The sequence below is a fragment of the Girardinichthys multiradiatus genome, chromosome 7, assembly GCF_021462225.1.
Source record: "Girardinichthys multiradiatus isolate DD_20200921_A chromosome 7, DD_fGirMul_XY1, whole genome shotgun sequence".
NCBI lineage: Eukaryota > Metazoa > Chordata > Actinopteri > Cyprinodontiformes > Goodeidae > Girardinichthys > Girardinichthys multiradiatus.
The window spans coordinates 36,770,510-36,792,387 of record NC_061800.1 but is presented as its reverse complement, the minus strand read 5'-3'; the positions used below and the strand labels follow the sequence as shown (position 1 = coordinate 36,792,387).

The 21,878-nt window shown below is 37.6% G+C and overlaps 1 protein-coding gene across 1 annotated transcript in view; it reads right to left on the bottom strand.

Annotated features, from left to right (window-relative positions):
- lrp1bb (low density lipoprotein receptor-related protein 1Bb) overlaps window positions 1-21,878 on the bottom strand; it is a 471,544-nt gene that overhangs the window by 98,485 nt on the left and 351,181 nt on the right. Inside the window, exons 42-50 of the mRNA XM_047370155.1 lie at window positions 20,623-20,812; window positions 15,776-15,980; window positions 11,344-11,536; window positions 7,887-8,012; window positions 6,042-6,170; window positions 5,760-5,879; window positions 2,169-2,282; window positions 1,836-1,985; window positions 1,509-1,631 (exon numbers count right to left, since the gene is read on the bottom strand). Of these exons, the coding sequence (XP_047226111.1) occupies window positions 1,509-1,631; window positions 1,836-1,985; window positions 2,169-2,282; window positions 5,760-5,879; window positions 6,042-6,170; window positions 7,887-8,012; window positions 11,344-11,536; window positions 15,776-15,980; window positions 20,623-20,812 (1,350 nt within the window). The remainder of the gene's footprint in view (window positions 1-1,508; window positions 1,632-1,835; window positions 1,986-2,168; window positions 2,283-5,759; window positions 5,880-6,041; window positions 6,171-7,886; window positions 8,013-11,343; window positions 11,537-15,775; window positions 15,981-20,622; window positions 20,813-21,878) is intronic.

Below are 21,878 nucleotides of genomic sequence, written 5' to 3'. Positions count from 1 at the left end.
AGCTCAAGTAAGTGTAGGTGTATTTTTCCAAATGTGTGCATGTGGGTTAATAAATTAAATCTAATTACCTTGTATGCATGTGACGGTGGTAAAAGTTTAACAGCAACTCTGACCACCTACATCAAAGCACTAAGCTCGTTGTGCTTTGATGCGACACATACTGCAATGTGAGTGAGTATGTGTGCACATGTTTATTGGGGTTTTTTTGGCAAAAATTATTAAATTAATTAATTATGTTTTCACTGTTTAACTGGAAAGATCCTGACTTTGTCATAGCAGGTTCTACATACATTAGCATGAATGAAATAATATTAGATTTACCCGTGGTGTAGAGGAGTGGCACTGTAAAACCTAATCCCTTCACCTCTCCACTGAACCTATATTTACATGTTCAGTAAAACTGCTTCATAGATCAAAGGTGGTTAATTAACTGTTATGCAGGAAGTGTAAAAATGAAAATTCACTGTCTTCATATGCATAATTTTCTTTGACAAATTATATAAACTAACAAGCACACACTGCTGGATCAGATGCCACAACACAGAAAAGCAAAGATAAAAATGACAGCTCACTTAGAGTTCAGGTGGTTTCTTTCAGTGGTAAAACCATCATAACACTGCTTTACAAATGCGTTTAAATGATGAAATTTAAAGGTATAAAATATTGATTAATTTTAATTTTAGGACACAATGATATAGTACAGTTCTTTTTGCTATACTGTACAGTAAATACTGAAACATTTTTACATTTAAAAACACTATAAAGATAACTACAATATTATTTCTTGAAATATTATGTAATTGCTCATATATCAATTTCTTTTACCAAATAAATCTTTGAAAACTGTCCAATACATTTATTAAAAGCCCCCTTTACTCTGATACCTTCATATCCATCCCAAAAAAATGTCAAATGCAGAGTCTACCTCTGTGTAATTGCAACGAGCCTTGTAGGGGATGCTGATGAGACCAAAATCAAACTAAATTGACACTGAAAACTAACACAAGTCTAAACACAACATTCTCACTGTGAAACATAAGATAAAAAATAAATGATGATTAACCTTTATTGTCTTTGTACTGACATATAATATGAATTAGCACACTGCATAAAGTCTACTGACCCAAGGTGCAAAGAGAAAAGCTGCATCAAAATGATGTACAAAATAAAATAATAAAATGGTGGTGCAGCATAATTCTGTGGAGATGCTATTCTTAAGCAGGGACAGGAACGCTAATCAGAGTTGATGGGAGGACAGATGGAGCTAAATATAGAGCAATTGTAGACATAAACTGAGCTTGAGCTACATTGCAAAGAGGAGTAGGAGAAACATTTAAAGAGGAGAAAAATTAAATCTGAAGGTATGCAAACTGGTAGAGACACACACCAAAAGTCTTGCAGCTGTTTTGTGTCTAAAGTTTCCTATTTAAAATAATTAATAAGTTGGGGCTAAACTATATATTGTATCTAACTTTAGCACAGAGGAGATTTAAAACATCTTGACTTACCACACTGGAATTCATCTGCACCATCTTCACAGTCTTTTTGGCCATCACATAGCCAAACACTTGAAATGCAATTCCCACTCGGGCAAGCAAAGTGACCCTCCTCACACTTCTGCCCATGGGAAACTGGGGCATACAACAAAATCAAGTCAATCCAATGAGCAATATCAATGATTGAGGTCATTATCATCTCCTAAGCTCTCTCTAAATCCCTTGTTCCACTGCCATAATCATCTCCGAAAATGAGATGGAGTGTTTTCAAACTGAAGCCGGCCTTCCTGACCTGCCTCTGATTTCACAGGGAAAAATGTGAATATTTGTGTAGCTCACCCTGGCAGATGGTCTCATCTGCATAGTCTCCGCAGTCATTTGCACCATCGCAGATCCATGACGGATGGATGCACAGCGAGGTGGAGTTGCAGCTGATGAAATCCTTTTCTTTCACCCCCAGCTTGTAAAAGTGAGAGCAATCGGTGTGGTCTGAATACAAAACACATCACCACAATGACTGCCTTGTCACAATGCCACTAAGGTGGGAGGTGATTGTGAAGAGTGAAGCACCAAGTTTGGCACCTTCCAAAATTGAAGTGACTGGATATATTTGTTAAATAGGCTGCTGTGTGTATGTATTAATTTTGTGTTTAAAAATAAAAAAGGGCTTACTGCAGTTTTTTTCGTCTGAGGCATCGGCACAGTCAATGACCTGGTTACACCAAGCTGAAATGGGTACACAGCTCCCATCCTTGCAAGATATTTCAGATGAGCCACATGTAGTATCTGTTGGAGCAAATACAGATTTCAGAAACAAAAGGAGGACGTTAAGAGGTTTAGTTCAAAATAATTATTTCAAACCTGTAGAAAGTCACAACTTGCTTACAAGAATGATACTTTTTATAACTTGAGTGTTTGTTCAGCTTGGCAGCTTTTGCAGTAAATGTCAAACCCCTTATAGAGCTTCACAACAACACAGTAAACGTCTACTCAGATGTTTGCATGTACTTGTCATGAGCATGAATGCCACCATAATTTTGCATTTCCGATCCTTTATTTTAATCCTTGCCTTTCAGGGGAGAATCACAATATTTTTTAAAAACAAGTTTTAATTTTATGAGGATTTTCTCTAATCCACCTTGCCAAAATTAAACAGGCAGCTTAACCAGGGCTGATCCTACAACTAGTTCTTAACTGGTTTTATTAAATTAACAGATTGGTTTTCCACAACACCAAAGCCAGGTCTGAGCCAGGCCATTAGGTTACAATGAATAAATGTCTCATGCAAAAGATGTTTGATCCTCTATCTGCTTTATCCTGGATTTTGGGGCATTGGAGTGCAGGAGCATTGTTTAACTACAACAATCACATAACCTATCTTAGTATCCCTGAACACAGACGCCCTAATATCATAATTTTAATGCATTAACCCTCTGTTAAGAAACAAACACAACTAACTGATCTTTGGTTGATACTCAAAGATTAGCATTCACAAGACTTTTCAACTGCACCTAGCGTTACTTGAAGACTGATATTGTGTAAAAGGAGTCTCAAAAATGAAGGTGATATCAATTTAATTGGTTGTTGGTCTCCATGAGTGTGTCTCCAGCTCTTGATGAAGTTGATTTTTTTTTTATTGGCCTGAGGCCCTACTGGAAGGCAACATAAAACCCGCTTACTGGTGCCACATCCAGAGCTTAAGGCAGTGGAAACAGAAAGAACTGGTGCTAAGCAAGCACTTTACAAATTTACCAAATGCAATGATTACCTGAAGGTCTTGGACTGAGTCAAGTGCAGTTAGCCCTTTGACAAGCTAAAACCGTTTTTTCTTGTTTCTCCTGGATGTTTTGCTCACTGTAAATCAGCATGAAAAGATATGAGTTCATGATATAAAGTTGTCCCCCTGTGTCCTGGGTGTGACAGTTGATTTGATAGCCATGAATGTTCTCTATAATAAAGTGAATTGACCATGATGGATAGATGTTAGAAATCTGTGCACCAAGACATATGCTTCTCACACTTGATTCCTTGAAATCCACCATGTTGCTGCAAATACGAAGCTTTTTTAAGTTTTACTCCAGTTTAGAAATAATTTTGATTCAGGATGCTGCAACTGCATGTTGGTCTTAGTGTAAAATTGGTTTATATTGATGAGGAATTGTACTTTAAAAACAAATATGACTAAAATCGGTTTTACAATGCAGTTTAACAGTTTATATCTTTCTAATTCCATAAATATACTTGAGATTAGTTAAAAGTGTGAGTTATATGAATAAAATTGGCTTTTAACACAAACAAAGTTTAATGTAGGGTTTTTATTATTTAGTGTGTTGTTAGTTTGTCTGTAAAAATATTTTTTGGGCATTAAAATCTGGTACCACTCATTGAGCTCACAACATTTTTCAAACATTTCTTGTTTTAAAAACTAGAGGGCTTGATTATTTCATTACCAGAAAGAAAAAAATGGTTCAAGTCAATCCAGAAAAGGCCAAGTGCATATATAGTTCTGATTGGAACAGCATATAAAGGATCAATTTTGTTTCTGTACATAACTTAGTGACACAATATTTACATAAGTATTTACAGACTTTGCTTAGTACTTTGTTGATCCACCAGCAATTACAGCCTCATGTCTTTCTGAATATGCGGTTCGGATCTCATCTCCCTATGAACCATCACCCAGTCTGAGGTCAAGAGCACTCTGCAGCAGGTTTTCATCCAGGATGTCCCTGTACATTGCTGCATTCATCTTTCCCACTGTCCTGACTAGTCTGCTAATTCCTGCTGCTGAAAAACATCCCCATAGCATGATGCTGCCACCACCATGCTTCACTGTAGGGATGGTCTTGACGTGGTGATGAGCGGTGCCTGGTTTCCTCCAAACATGACACCTGGCATTCATACTAAAGAGTTCAATCTTTGTCTCATCAGACCAGTGAATTTTGTTTCTTACTGTCCGAGAGTCCTTCAGTTACTTTTGGCAAACTCCAGACGAGGTGCCATGTGCCTTTAATTCAGGAGGGGCTTTCTAGTCTACCATGCAGTCTTATTGTTAGATTGGTGCAGAAAAGGGTGTACTTATGGAAGGATCTCCTCTCTCCACATAGGAGCTCTGACAAAGTGACCATGAGGTTCTTGGTCACTTCCCTGACTAAGGCCCTTCTCCTCAGATCGCTCAGTTTAGACGGCCGGCCAGCTCTACAAAGAGTCCTGGTGGTTCCAAACTTCTTTCACTTAGGAATGATGGATGGCACTGTGCTCATTGGGACAATGTTTCTGTATCCTTCCCTAGATATGTGCATCAAGACAATCCTGTCTTGGAGGTCTACAGTCAATTACTTTGACTTTATGCTTGGTGTTTGCGCTCTGACATACAATGTCAACTGTGGGACCTTATATAGACTGGGGTGTGTCTTTTCTAATCATGTCCAATTTGCTAAAGTTTCCAAAAGTGGACTCCATATAAGCTGTAGAAACATATCAAGGATGATTAGTGGAAACAGTATGCACCTCTGCTCAATTGTGAGCTTCATGGCAAAGGCTGTGAATACTTCTGTAAATGTGATTTCTTAGTTTTCTATTTGTAACAAATTTGCAACAATCTTAAATGGATGTCTTTTACATTGTTATAATGAGGTATTGTGTGTAGAATTTTGAGGAAAGATATTAATTTGATAAATTGATACCATTTGGATCAAGGCTGTAACATAACTAAATGTGGAAAATTTGCTGCGCTGTGAAAACTTTCCATGCACTGTAAATATTTTGTTGGTCAGGAAAAAATTGGTTCTTGATGTACTATTAAAAATACAAGGGTCTGGTAATGGGCACAGCATACTGTAATAACTCCCAACTAATATCCCAGATTGCTCAATTGGAAGATCCTCATTAATTATCAACCTACTGGTATCTCCTGGTGGGTTTAGTCGGCATGGCCAAAATCTCTAAGCTTTACCATTCTCACTTTCTCATCAATTACTGCAAGAAAATAACCATAAAGGGAAATAAAACTCTAAAGGATCCTCAAAGATACAGCCCTAACAGCAAAACTGAAATAGCACCAAATATTGTTCAAGCACCTTCCAGGGGCAGTGGTTGGGCGTCTCTTAATTTGTGCACTCCTTGTGATCTTTGGGCTCATTAAACAGCGAGGGCTTAGCACAGCATGTGGTCTCGTGAGCTGTATTAACTTAGGCATTGGTGTGACTAGATTTTGCTCTCAAAGGCAGGATAGAGCGCAAGATCAAACAGCTGCAAACTCACTGCTACAGAAGGCTTCATCAGAATTATCCCCACAGTCATCTATCCCATCACAAAAACGACCACTGGCAACACATCTTTGGTTGTAGCAGGGCCTGAAACCCCTCCGGCAGGTCCTGTTGTCTGAAAAACAATTGAAATGCTTTAAAATTATTTTCAAACTCGAGGTATCATGAGGTGTCTTTAGCAATTAAATCTGCAGAAATCCTAACTAAGCTAACATGCTGTTGCTAGTTATCTGAAACTTTATTCTCCATTTACCTAGATTTGTTAGGTTTCTCTTACCACAGTACTGCATCTTCTCATCCGACTTATCTTTGCAGTGGGCCACTCCATCACAGGTAAGCTGATAGTCGATGCACTCTCCATTTCCACACTCAAATTCAGTGTAAATGTTACATGATGAATTTTCTGCTGCAGAGAATAAAGGGAGAGAACTATTATGATAGTAAATTTCAGTACATTTGGAGGTTACATTGTTACAAATGTATTAATGCACCTACAATGCCATCTTTTAACATTTTGATACCATCTCTTAAACATACAGTTCGAAATTTGCATATGCTTATCAACGGTATGAATCCCAATACAATTTTAAGGCGTTTAATCAGTTATCCATTTCCTATACTTCTTCTTCCATAGTGGGTCGCGAGGAAGCTGGTGCTTATCTCAAGCAGTCTATGGGCGGGAGGCGGTGTACACCCTGGACAGGTCGCAGGCCATACCAGGGCAACACTAAAACAACCAAGCACAGACTCATTCACACGCCTAAGGGCACTTTAGAGGGACCAATTAACCTAACACTTTAGACTGTTGGAGCAAGCCAGTGTACCCGGAGAGAACCTACGCATGCACAGGGAGAACATGCAAACTCCATGCAAGAAGACCCCCGGCAGGGAGTCGAACCCAGGGCCTTTTTGCTGCAAGGCAACAGTGCTACCCCACCAAACCACCGTGCAGCCGACTTACAATCATCACTTGAAGATGTTCCTTTTTAGGGTGAAATAATTATATAACATAGAATTGGGATGATATTGAAAAAGACAGACTTAATTGCACACATTTAAATTTATGGTGTTTTAACAATTTTTGTGCCTTCTATTGTCTCTTCCCAATACACTTCTAGTCACAGTGGACAGAAAGATTTGTTTGGGATGCATTTATGTTTTTGACTGTGTGAATTGGGAAAAAAAAATTCAAACTTGTGCACCTATTTTTTTTATTTATTTAACTATAATTGAAGTTGTATGTTGTACAATCATTCCACACTGGAAATAGAAGTCTTAAAATGGATCATTAAAAGCCAAAAACTAATATGGCATTGATGCCCATGATGACTGCATGTACACTGCTGACTAGAACTGTGACTCTGCCTATGAAAGTCCAATTCTATTCCAGTTTGTTTCAAAATTCACAAATCTTTAAGTGAACCTCCACAAAACTTTGTTTGAATTTACTCATTATATAAACACCTTAATTCCAACAGTACAAAAATCACCAATAGCCCTCTATCTGCAGCTTCAAGCATTAGAAACTACAAAAAACATATTTTAACAATGCATTGAGTCAGGATGTGATAAAAAAAAAAAAAAGCCTACCACCCACTGCCATGACATTTAAGCTAGCATCCAGCTCTGGCTCAAACACCATGCTCTGTCTGGCCAGGCTTCCCTTGTTTGAACAGCTCCTCCCACTATATGGCCCATCAGCATAATGATTTTCAAATTTAACGAGTGATGCCAATTAGAAAGCACAGCGTCACTTGCAGTGCTTGGCAATTGGGAAGTGTAGAAATAATTTCACTCCTTTGAAATTTAGTTTTTCTGCATATAACTTACACATTATCCTGGTTTATGTACAAATAGTTGACATCTCAATTAAAAAGTGAAAAAAAAAATATTTTTTAAAATATTAAAGCGAACATCTGGTTGCTTGGGAGTTTGTTAAATAAATAATGATTTCCGAGAACAAAATAAAAAGATGAAATTAACATACATAAAAATAAACTTTTAGAGAACAAAAGCGAAAGACACCTTTGCAATATCTTTGTATTTCTTTTATTACCTGATAATGTTGAATAGGTTATTATTTATTTTAGAATGAATCAATTTGAAACTTCTGGTGACTTACACACACATCTGTTGTCATCCAGCAGCACACGCTCTCCACGGCAAGAGCAGTTGACCCTTCCATGAGCTGTCAGAAGACAGAGGTCACCACAGCCTCCGTTCATGTGTCGACATGGGGAGAGCTCACCTTCAAAAACATTCAAACACATCTAATTAGGATTTCAGAAAGAAAGAAAATGAAATTCAGGTCACTTTAATGCATTTAGGGCATTCTGAGAAAACACAGTACAGACATTTTTGGGAAGAATTATAAGTGATCTTTATTTTTTTCTTTTTGCATCATTAGGAAGCTGATTGAAAAGAACAGATCTGTTTGTAGCTGGCTGTGTAGTTAGGTAAATACAAGGCCATATAGGTTACAAAATATTTTCTGCGAGACTGTTCAATCCATTATCTGTAAATGAAAAGAGTATGGCTCAACTGCAAATCTACCAAGACATGGTTGTCTACCCAAACTAGAAGGCGGGACAAGGAGAGCAATAATCTGAGAAGCAGCCGAGAAAATGTAACTTTTTGGCCTACCCGCAGAACGCTATATGTGGCAGGATGCTAACACAATGACTGTGCCATGCCCCTTGTGAAAATGATAACTGACACCATTATGCTGTAGGGATGCTATTCTCAGGATAGAAAGATGGATGGAGCTAAATGTTGGCCAACCTGGAAGTAAACCTGTTAAAGGCTGCAAAAGACAGACCCTGAGATTCACCTTCCTGCACGACAAGGAGCCTAAAAGCCCAGCATGAGCTACAATGAAATGGTTTAGACCAAAGCATATATTGAAACAATGATTTAGACCTGAATGCAACTGAGGATCTTTGGCAAGATAAAATTGCATCTAGCCACATGCTCTCCATCCAATCTGACTGAGTTTGTGTTATTTTGAAACAAAGGATTGTGGTCTTCAGATGTGTGAAGCTGGTTGAGGAATGCCTGAAAAGGCTTTCAGCTGTAGATGTTCAGAATGCTGGTTCTACAGACTATTAAATCAAGTGGTTAAATATAAATGCACAAGACAGTTATCACATTTTCATTTTGAAAACAAATGAAAACTGTATCATTTTCCTCCCACTTTTTAATCATGCACTGCTTTGCCTTGGTCCCTCACAAAAAATCCCAGTGAAAAACCCAACCCAATGGTTGTTTTGAGAGATTATAAAATGATCAAGGGGTATTAATATGTGAGCCAGACACTATCTTTAGTGTTTCTTTTTAGCAATTTACTAGCTTAAATACTTAATGTCAAACATTCTCATGTTTTTATTATAATGTTCCTGAGTGAACTTCAAAATGTATTTAATTATCTTTATTATATGAAGTAATAATGTCATTATAACCATTCAAAGACCCCCCACACCCCCACCCCCATAAAACTGCAAAATCTATTAGCTGAGGATTTTTGAATCTGAAGATATAGCGCAAACCTAATTTTGTGCTTCCTTTAAAACTGTTAAAACAAAGTATGCCTGTATAACCCTGAAGAAAACATTTAAAAGGAACATTGAAGCTAAACATTATTTCTATATCAGGGAGTTTTTAGAGACACTTGAGGTCCATTTATTGCTGTTCTACAGCTACGAGTATTAAAAAATAAATAAATAAATAACTTAGACATCAATTGGTTTTGCAGCTCAGGTAATGTAATTTTATGTACAGTTTTTATATTTAGGAACAATAAAAACAAGATTAGGGATTAACAATGTAAACTAATGTGACATTTCTGCTCATTGCACATGAACTTGCAAACTTCCAGCTGCGCTCATTCAGGTCACAGGATGCAATTTTTTCCCATAACAAGATAAACAAGGAAATGAGCTGCTCTCGCCATGCGATCATAAGCCAGTGGGATGTGCTTAAGCTCACTTTCTATGTCCTACTTGGAATTCAAACTTTCTACGACACTTAAGAGACTCCCTCTACAACATAAGTTACTCCTTTTATTAATTACCACTGAGGTTTAAGTTTCTCGCCATTCTAAATACGACCACTTTCATTTATCAACTTGGCGTACTTTGCATCAAATTAATATATACTTTAAAGTAAACTCTACTTGGGTGATAACTAACAGCTATTGTTGGTGACTAATACAGATGTGGGTTTGAATAATTTAAATCACTTATTCATCTAATGTTGAAATTAAGAAATCACAACTTATAAGCAAAGTAAACATCATCATAATTCCAAAAAAGAGAGATAAAGACATGCAAATTGCCATTAAGTGATGTTACCTATGCCTTTTTTAAGCAGTACTATTATATTTGTTTCAAGAGTGCTCACATCTACATGATATACAATATGTGTAAATTTATTCACAGATCACTATTATTTGTTTATTCTTAGAAAGAACACAAATATTCATAGATTCAGTTCAACATATTGTTCAGAATATATAAATGTAGTTGCATTTTGACAAGTTACAACAAAGAACTTTGATGTATTTTATTGGGATTTTATGTTGTAGACCAACAAAACACCGTAAGTGTGTGAAGTGGAATTCATGGTTTTTAAAATATTTTGTAATACAGATTTTATAAGTGTGGCAAGCATTTTTATTCAGACCTCTGAGTCGATACTGTACAACCTACTGGCAGTAGCTCAGTCAGAGTGGATGGAGAGCATCTCAGACAACCGATTTTCAAGTACTGCCGCTGATTTTTAATCGGATATAGATCTGGACTTTGACTGGGCCAACTGAACACGTTAAAATGCTTTCATTTAAACCATCACATTTTAGCTCTATCTGTATGTGCAGGGCCATTGTCCTGCTGGAAGGTAAACTTATGCCCTGGAGCTAAAGTCTTTTGCAAACCTCTGACACAGTTGCTCCCAGAATTATTCACTATTTAGCTCCATCTGTCTTTGAGTCAACCTCAATCAACTTCCCCAAGGCATGATGCTACAACAACAATGTGTCTTGGTGAACGTAGTGTATTCAGGGTAATGTGAACTGTTAGTTTACACACACAGTGTTTTGCATGGAGACAAAATGTTGCAATTTAGTTTCGCCTGCTCAAAGCATCTACTTCAACATGTTAAACACCCTGAAAGTCCCCTTCTAATGGGATTTCTTATGGCGTTCTTTTAATATTTGCCTTTTTCCTCCACAAGGCCCAGTTTTATGGAGAGTGCAACTAATAGTTTTGCTGTCAATAAATTCTGCCACCTGAGCTGTGGATCTCAGCAACTCCTCCAGAGTTAGCAAGAGATCCTGGTTGCTTCTCTGAAACCCTGACAAGTTTACAGTTGTATCAAACTCTTTCTGTTTTGACATGATGGGTTGAACAGTGCCCTATGAGATGTTCAAAACTTGACAAATGTTTTTATAACTTGATGTCACTTTGGAATTCACTGCATAATGTTTCCAAATATTCTCCAGCAAACGTCCGAAGCCAGAGGCTAAAATACATTAAAGTTGGTGTTAATGTGATGAAACGCAGTTGATGGGTTGATATACTCACAGTTATTGGTATCCTTTGCCACGGCTATTATTCCCATTGGCTGATGGGGTATATCTGCTCGTAGCACCTTGGTGTCACCGCCAGTGTACTTGTTTGATCGTAGGACAGCTCGACGGGTCCAGTCAGACCAGTAGATGAAATCTGCATAGATGGCCAGCCCATAGAAATTTCCAGTTCCTGATTTCAGTATGACCTGAAAAGAAATTAGTGCAGGATGCTGCTGTTAGATGGTGGGGTGAATTATCAAATATTCCCTTTTTTCACAAAACGAAAAAGAAAAATGTGTTAATATCTTATGCAATGAAAACTTTGCAAGATACAGACCTCATTCTGTATGTAACCCATAGAAAAACAGGAGAAAATATTGTATCTACTCATTAATCAACAAATCAACCCTTGCTGCCAGCTTTACTGCTTAACCCAGATGTTGGAGGAGTAAATGACAGTGCCATTGGCAGCGAGGGAAGAATCCATCAGTTGCCTCCTTCTGGGACTTTCCCCCCTCCTTGCATAGAGGATCGTGGACTCCAACAGCTTGGTAGCCTCAGCCATTAGTGGGACAGGCTTGTAAGCGACAACACATTAGCCCTGTGCGATACTGGGATTAATAGGACAGGTGTTGATTAAAGGAGCCCCAGCGTGTGGAAGCAACTGGCCACAACGCGAGTGAGATACAGTGAAGAACAGAGAAATGAGCGACAGATGGGGTAGGGAAGAACATATTGATAGGAAATTAGATTTGGGAAATGTTTGGTTTACAGGCAGCAACACATGAGTTGTGTGCTGAACCCATGTTTTGAGTAAATTAGTAACCAATCTGTCTGTTCAAAAGAATCCAGATATTATTATTTAAATTACTGGCAGTTTATGATACAGCATGGAAAGTAAATACTGAACACATCAATGTTCTCAGTAAAAGTATTTCTAATCAGGCTATTGTCATGAACTTTACAGATGTCAGTAATAACATAAGTAATCTTGAGAGGTGGGGTCTTCTTATTTGCACCCAATTCTTTCCATAAACTCTCAATTGGCTTCAAATTCTGGGATTGACTGGGGCTTCAGCTTTATTGTCTTTCTCTCTTGATTTATCTCCACTAACTTCACAATGATGTCCAGTAACAGTACTTCATTCATCCCTTCTCTAATTACTCCAGTATTATGTGCTACAAAACAGCCCCACATCATGATTTTCCCACCTAAAAAACGTTACTGTTGCTATTGTCTTTTGGGGGTGATGCAACATGCAGTGGAACAAAAAGAGTATTTAGAGGTTATAGTGACTGAATGGATTACCATCTTTTTTCTTTGAAAAGGTGTACCAGCCATCTCCAGGTCTTTGTAAAGATCTAAGAACCACCTTAGTGGTCCTTGATACCTGGACATCTCTTCTGATTATTCTTTTGATGCATTGTCAGAAACCTGATTGTGGCTGGTTAATGGTGATGTGTGACCAGTGTAACCCCCAAGTGGTGCTCACTGGAATATTTATAATTAAAGAACCAATGGCATTAGTATCTTTTGTAACAGTAAGACTGTTAAGGTCTGAGAGAGCATTTTGTTGGTACCCATCATGAGATGGTTCTTGCGCAATACGTTGGTATTTCCATTTGAAAGACATCCCTGTCCTCATCGATACTCTCCAGCTCATTCTGGGGGACCCCAAAGTGTTCTCATTCCAGAAACGATTTTTAATACCTTCATCATTTTCAAAAGCTGCCAGGGTATCACCTCCCAGTGGGACTTCACTGGAATACCTGCCAAAAAGAGGAACTAATGAGGCATCCTGATCTGACGCTAGAGGCACCTCAACTGACTCCTCTTTATGCATGGAGGAGCAGTATCTCAAGTCTTCCCCCCACCCCTACCCCCTCCTTCACCTATCTCCACACTGGAACCTGGGCTCCCTGTGTAGGAGGCTCATCTCAGCCGTTTGAATATTGGATCTCAGTCTTTGGGTCACGATCCACATCTCATGACCATACGTGTGGGTCAGAATGTAGACAGACTGGAAAATTGAGAGGTTAGATTATTTACTTAGCCCTTTCTTCACCCTGACAGACCAGAACAATCTCTGCAATAATCAGACAAAGTCCCCATCCGTATATTCATCTCAAGGAAGCAATCCACCCTTCACAATTGAGAACCAAGACCTCAGACTTAGATAAGCAGTCTCTCATCCTGGCCGCTTTGCCCTCGGCCGCAATTTTCTTCAGTGTATGCTGCTGGTTATGGCTTGAAGATGCCAACAGAAACTTGGTATTAAGAAACATTTTATAGGTCATAAATTAGGAATAAACCACATCTTATCATCTCCTTTATGTTCAAGACCTATGCCCTTCATTCCACTTTATTACACATAACTTTTTATTTGCCATGGCTTCTTTGTATATGTGACTTACTTGGGCTGTCAAAAGCCCCATAAGACATATATTTACGGAAAAAATGTGGTTGATATTTTCATTTGCTGTATTTTATAATGGAAATATAAAATACAGCAAATAACATTAATACACACAAAAGCAATGCACAAGACACTTTACTCTAAATAACTAAAACACGTTTTAGTCCTTGTACTATTGGTGAAAATGGAAGGTTTCCTAGCTTCACTTGCTGACCCGTATGCTGTCATCATTAATGATGGGTTTTCACTCTAAATGTGGCACGGAGGTGAGAACCATGCAACTGCTCTACTCCCCCAAGCTCCTTGTCAGCATATATTGGTACTGCAGTGAGGAAAAGCTGTGCCCCGAAAGACAATACTGCTACTAAAGGGTACACTGATATGGCTCATTACAAAGAGTCTTTTATCATGCTTGTTCTTTGCCCTTACTCTGTTTTAACACCAAATTGAAATCCTGTGGCTACTGGCATTCCTTTTGGTAATTTGAATACATCATTGTCACATGGAATTAAACAATATCCTTTTAAGTGACACACTGCCTTGTCTAGAGGGGATGTTCTGTCTCACTATAGTTTGGTTTAAGGATGGAGTTAGCAGCTAGCTATCTCCATCTATCTCCAAGTTTAATTTACACATTTTAATTGGAAAGGATATACTGCACCCAGAGCAGTCTCACTGCAAAGCTTTCATTAGCAGGACGAGGCTGCGGCAGGTGCACGTGGGGTCTCAAAGGTGAAGACTTTCTGGGCCTGGCGACCCAGCTCATCACACATATGGGTAACTAATTGAGATGGGCCAAAGTACTAAGCAGCGTGAGACATGTCAAGCAAAAACTAGAATCTACAGCATGAAAAGGTCATCCTGTACTGAAATCCTCTGCATCCCCAGGACACAGCTGTTGGGATGTCATACATTATGCATGAAACTTTTATGGACAAAACCTGAGCTCCCCCTTGCTGGGTTTTATTTACTTTACCAAGAATGGACTTTTGTGATTAAGGAAACCATCTGTGCCCTCAGAGAAGAAATAGTACAACTTCAAGAGGTATTTGAAATCCCATCTGCTGTGAGAAAAATCTTGTTTCTGGAATGTAACTGAACAGAAGTTTCATTTCAAAGCAAAAAGACAATTTAACATGCTCATTTCTCCAAGTGTAGTTGACAGTAAAAGTACATAAATACAGTATCTCACCAAAGTGGGTGGATCCCTCACATATTTGTCAACATCTTATTACATGCTTTCATTTGGCAAAACTGCCTTTATTAAGAATTTAATAAGGAACTCTTTCTTCTCTATATTACTCTAAGAATTCAATGTTGTCGCCAAACATTGCGTAGGAAACCTCTCCAAGGCTCTAATCCAAGATCCATCACAATATGCTTCCTATTATACACAACTAGGGAGTTAGTTCTATGTTTGACATGGAAAAGAAGGAGGTTAACTACAAGCGTTGGATAGTTCTCTTTGAACAGGACTTTTCGACAAAGATCATACTCAAAAGGAAAACCTACAACATGATTAAAATGAAACTGAAGGAAAAAGGACTCACTCACCAGACCTGATTGTATTTGAATCTCGACCTAGACAATCAACCCCAAAATACATTATGGAGACTAAATACCCACCATCTCAACTTATCTCCTGAGTTCAAATAATACTTTAAAAACTTAATTTAAAAAGTAAACGTATTAAATGTATTATAACAACAATGTGGCTGTATCTTCCTACACACTGTGGGATGCAGCAAAGGCTGTCCTCATAGGTAAACTAATTCAAAGATCAGGAAGAACAAAGATGAAAAGGATTAGAAAATTAAGGACTGGTTTTATGGAGGGTAAACACATATTGTTAGCCTCATGGAATAATTGCCAAACCACCAAAATATCATAATTTCTTTAGAAAGAAATGTTTCTTAAATCATGGAACTTTCAGCGGATATAACACAGAAATGGGAAATTCTAATTACAATGTACCATTCTTTTAACACAACAGCCACAATTAATTGTTTTCTTTGTTTGCCAACTCACATATCGACTGGAGCCATCGTAGTCACAACTCTCAATCTTGCCAAAGCTTCCGTCTGAGAAGTAGAGCTTTTCTGCTTTGTGGTCAATTGTCAGTCCATTAGGCGTCAGGATGTCAGAGCTGATTATGATCCTAATGTTCTTTCCAGCTAAGGTGGATCTCATGATGCTGGGCCTCTGCTCGTTCCAGTTGGTCCAGAACATCAGACTAAGCATGCAAAATGGACAGTAAAGGTCAGCTTTACAAAATACACAGTGTAGAACATATATTCCCACTTCATAAACATTTCATAGAAAGCAAAGGTTTCCTCCTTACATATCTCCCATTAAGTTAAAGTCTTTAGCCTCTTTCTGATAGTATTGGCATGCACTTCCATATCAAGAATAGAAAGAGCCCACTGTCAGTGCTATGGTAACATTTTTAGGTTTTTGGAGACTTGTTTTAGCAGCTTGTGGTCTGCTTGTGGCCTGAACTTGCTTGTACAAACAAATCTGGGGATGTTATCAGTTTAAATGTCCACCACTAACAAATATTTTTTTATACAGTGAAATGGCTAATTTCAAATTCATTTGAAGCCTCCATAAATACCTTATCAGACTCATAAGCTTTCTAAAAGCCACCAAACTAAATGTCTAAAGGTTTAAACAGGGTAGAAATACGTCAAAATGTTGGGTAAAGACGTTCTTGTGCACCTAATGTGGTATGCCTGTGTGTAATATTAGACACTTTAAGTAGGAACAAAAATATGGGCATCCAACTTTATTTCTCAATAGGTAATTCAAAACACATTACACAAAAAAAATAATTGGCTTATTTAAGTCTTTATTGTTTGGTTATAGTGCTCGAACATTTCAATAAAATATCCTTATGTCAAAATATTTTAGAAAAACATAAAGGCTATCACAGGGCGTGCTAAGCTTTACCTATAACCTCATATGAAAATCAATAGTAGAAACTGTGATTATGAATTTAAATTGTTGATTGTTCAGGGAGTTATTTTAGTCAGTTATCACAATCCTCCTACAGCTGAAAAGATCTCATTGAGTTTATTTTATTTCCTTAAAGATGATAAAGATTTAGCTCCACCACAAATAAATAACATGGTTTAGTAGCCCAGCTTGACTGATAAAAGTCATGTATGCAAATCCATGCGTTTGAACCTGGGAAACGAATAAGAGCAATACTGTGAATAAATAAAACAATCGCATTATCAGTTTAATAAAACTCGCAATATAAATGGACAACATTTTAAATTCATGGCTAGGGTGAGAACTTGGTTCAGTAAAAACAAACACAATCTATTTTGACATTTTAAGAAAACCTTATCTTAATACTGGGCTTCCACTTCAAAATGTAATAAAGTCATGCAAGTCCACTATACTACACAGATAAAAATTCAGGTCAGAAGTCACATCCAGAGTCTACTAATTAATCACTTGAGCTTAAATTCTAATTATCAGACTGTGATTCTGGAGTAGGATGGATATGCTGCCAAACTGCCAACCAAGGAGAGTCTGGGGTCAATAAATTAATTTAGTTAGTTTAGCGAGACCTAGAGGACACTCGCTCTTTTCTGACTGCTGAGTATATTGAGTATTTCTCAATATACTTATAAAACTAGGACAGAGAAGATAGGGAAGATACACTAAAAAACAAACAAACAAACAAACAAAAAACATCTGACTTAACAACATGAAGTATTTAATATTTACATCCATGTACCACATGGATCAGCACCATCATCTGTGGGTTTAAATATAAATATAGCCCTTAACACTATATTGCTTATCTTAGTGAGGTCTGTCTCACAATAACTAGACTTCATCCTGTAAAATAATTGTTAGCTATTTCCACAAAACTGTGAAAAAGCGTTTGCACCCTTACAAATTTCTCCTGACAAAGATAAATCTGAATAAAAACAAAAGTCAATTTTCAAATGATTTCATTTGTTAAAACGGATATATCATGCAAAATCCACTTTATCCCTTAAATACATTTTGTTGTGTACTGTAATCTGTAGGAGTGCTGACAAGCTGATTTTACTCTCTCCATGTGTTGCGGGGATATCTTTATATTCAGTTTGGGTCATCTTTTTCAGTCCGTTCAGTTTTCTCTATCATAAATTACGTTTTTTGAACTGTTACATCACAGTATTTGCTGAGGAACAGCTAAACAAGGTCATGGGCTCCAGCTGATCAATTTCGTGTATTTGCCATATTTATTTCTCACTGCGACTTTGTAGTCCAAGCTCAAGCATGCCAGCACTGCAAGAGGACAAGTTCAGTTCGGTGGTTGGGTGTATTAACCCACACAATTCATTACATTGTCCCCCAGCATCAGAACCTCTTCGAAGTGCCTGGTTAAATTGTATTTTTCATGGACACGTTCCCACGTAAGTGGGGAAATTCCTGTATCTCCCACTTCAAAGACGAGGGCCTTTTCATGCCAACTTTCGCCAGTATCAAGAAGGATTTGCTGACTTACTTTATCTGATTTAGTGGTCAGTTCCTTCTATCTATGGAAACGACAGACACAGCAAAGGAGTAAGCTACAAATAACACTAAAATGACGGCAAACTTTACTTTAGACATTTATTGAGTGTGAATATGATGTCATGGCCATTGTTCTGATAGCAGTAGCAACGTGCCTTCTGCTTATCTCAGTGCTGTGTGCTGCTTTTAGATCTGTGAGGACAGAACCGTACTGCGTGTTTCAAATAGTATTATTACATTAACAGTTTTGCATTGTTTTTGCAGTTTTTGTATTATTTCAGCGGCACTAGATAATTGTTTCTCTGCTATCAAACTACAAAAACGGCTGCACAGGTTAAAGTGAAACACTGTTTGACCTGAATTTCAAGGTGAAAACTGCTGATCAAAAGACACACAAAGGTCAATTTCACATCTTCCAATAAGTGTCTTTTGAGAAAGCAAAAGACAATAAATGTTGGACTGACAAGACAAAAAGGTATGAGTCAAGTTCCATTTGGTCTAAAGCTAACACAGCATTTCAGAAAAATATTATTAAAAAAAGGACACCATATCGGCAGTCAAACATGGTGGTGGTGAAGTGATAGTCTGGGGCTGCTTTGCTGTCTTGGGACCTGGACGGCTTACCATCATTGATGGAAACATTAATGGTAAATGGTAAATGGTAAATGGACTGAACTTATATAGCGCTTTTCCAGTCATACAGACCGCTCAAAGCGCTTTACACTAGCGCCACATTCACCCAATCGCACTCACTAACGCTCACACATTCATACACCGATACGCATCTGTTCTGCTGATTTAAATCTAGATTTAAATCGATCCAATAAGCCTTCTCTGGCATGACCTTAAACATGCCTTTCATGACCAAAAATCCTCCACTGTCGCAAAAATAAAATGATTCTGCAAAAATGAGTGGACCAAGCATCCTACACAAGCAGTCATTGGGTTTCAGGGGCAATTAGTTTTCACATACGGCCAGGATGGTCTGGAGATTACGTTTTCCCTTATTAAATCAAATAATCATTTAAAAACTGCAAAAAGGAAAAAAACATCTGTTAGGGGGCAGATTTTTGTTTTTATTGCCCTGTGTGTTTGAGACCCTTATTTTGAGGTTTGAGAGGTTGTCTTTCTTGAGTTATTGCCCTGTTATATTGACAGTCAATAAATAAAAAAAACTTTGTTTGTTTTTACTATTTTGTCTTGTTTTTGTGACCCTAATATTTTGTAGCATCCTGTTTATTGATCTGCATATATTGTTACATTCTTGCTTGTCAGAACTGTTTTTTTTCTTGTCAGTCTTGGGTACAGTATATGCTTATGCTTATAGGTTTAGCCTTAAGGATGGTCACGGGTGGTCTTTCTGTTGCTGGTGAGGAAGCTTCTCTGCAACTGATACAGAATGCATGCCACGCTTTTGCTGCTGCAGCCTGATGAGGTCTGTGCTGCCTGCAACCGCCACCTGAATAGCAGGATACCATGCCAAATATTTTACTATGTTTAGTCTGATTCACAGTTATAAAGATGCAGCAATCTATTTTATGATTGGTGCATTGCCATGTTGGTGCATGGCAGGCTTTGGACGGAACCAACCCGAAGGTGACAGAACTAATTAGAATCTAGTAATCACTTTTACCATTTCATTTTAAATATGTTAGTTTAAAGAAAGCCAAATGAAAATAATAAAGACTCATTAAAATGGTCCAATTGAATGGATTTATCTCGACCAAAAACAGATGAACAGATCAAAAATTTAAAAAGATGAATAAAATAATTTTGAATGTAATTCAGGTTTTAAAACAGTGTAATGATGACTTATAAATACAAACATAACTGGAGGACATTTTCAATATTTGCGACTCTTAATCAGATTCATAATAAAAGGGGAGTGTATCAGTATTATATTTTTAGTAAATAGAAGGTTAACAGCAGAGGCAGTACAAACTTAATGTCTCAATTGCTTTTACTCCTCTTTTGCGGGCAGCACACAATTGGTGGATATGAGAGGTTTACTCAGGGCACAACTTGGCATAATATCAAAACCCAGTTCATGTGTAGATTTATAGAGAAGCACAAGCATTGTAAAAGCTGAGAGAATGCTAAAATAATTTTTTAGAAGAGAAATAATGCTTTCTATTATTGTTTGGGCATTTAAGACAGGTATAGATTTTTTATCTTACCTTGATGTAACTTACCTTTAGGTCAGGTAATTTTTAAATATATTATATGTATTGTAAATATGCAGTTAAACTATTTCAGAACTCAGTGCACAAACTCTCCATATATCTAGACGGCATTGTGGGGTTGAGTAATTTGGAAACCAATGTAAGAAATGTATTCTCAGACAGATGAGTTACAACCTCTGACATTCATCCAGGGCCAGTACGTGTGGGTGGTCTTCCTCTGAAAGAGTGACCACAGCCTGCCTGGGATAGGCACCAACTTTCTTCTGGTCCACCGTTTGTCTGGAGATGGTAGATGTAGTGGAACTGGTCCAGTATAAGGTGTCCCAAGCTCGGTGGTAAGCCAGACCCTCCACTGAACCCACATCTAAGAAAGAAATCACACATTAGACCACAATCAAAAAATTGGTACAGTTCAATTGAAAAGCTCCATGATTTACAGTGAAATAATTTTAACTTATAGGTATCACTATTTTGTCCTTATCATTAAAAATGCTCTGCTTTCTGTCACTTTTCCTTGCATTTTGAAAATTGCATATTCAACCCTGTCCATAATGCAGATTTAACAAAAACTGTTTGCATTCAACAGATGGCAAGTCCCAGTTGTGTTAGACGTGGGATTGTTTTTATTGATGATTGACAGAGAAATTACTTCACGGCTCAGTACACTGGACAGACAGCCATTTGTTGATGCCACATTCACTCAGGAACTGAGCGTGTTTTCATCGCAAACCAATTTCCTAAACACAAAGTAAGATAAGGCTTTGCAGCCCCCCATGTTATTGGACGGAGGTGAATGACACTGAAGGAACACTCAGTCAGAAAGACTATCAGATATTTTGTTACATCAGTGGTAGTCAGATTGTGTGAGAAAGCTTAAAACTATCTTTTTTTTTTTTTACTTGTACTGTGTACTAGAAAATAAAGAAAGTAATAAGCGCACTTCTTATTTGTCCATCACCTGGTGTGACTACAATGATAAAAGCAGAAGCTTTGGTAGTTTGCTAGTTTAGAACATAATGCAGAGGAAAGACAAGCAATTGTCTTAGAGAAGCCATTTCTGTTGCCAATCTATTTGGGAAGGTTTATAAAGCCATTTAAAAACTAATTGAAATCCATCATTCTACACTGAGAATGATAACTCGCAAAAACATTTAAGACAGCTGTCAGTCTTCATAGGAGTTGACATCCCAGCAAATTCATACCAATGTAATATTGTGCTCAGAGAAATTGCAAAAAATTAAGAGCTACATCTTATGGTCGATAAGCCTCAGTTAGCACGTGTAATGTTAATGCTCAAGACAGTAAAATTAGAAAAAGACTGAAGACATTTGCTTGTTTACAGGTTTTATATCGAGAGAGTGTTTTCTCTAAACGCCATGCTGACATATAGACATCCATGAAAAATACAATTTAACCAGGCACTTTGAAGA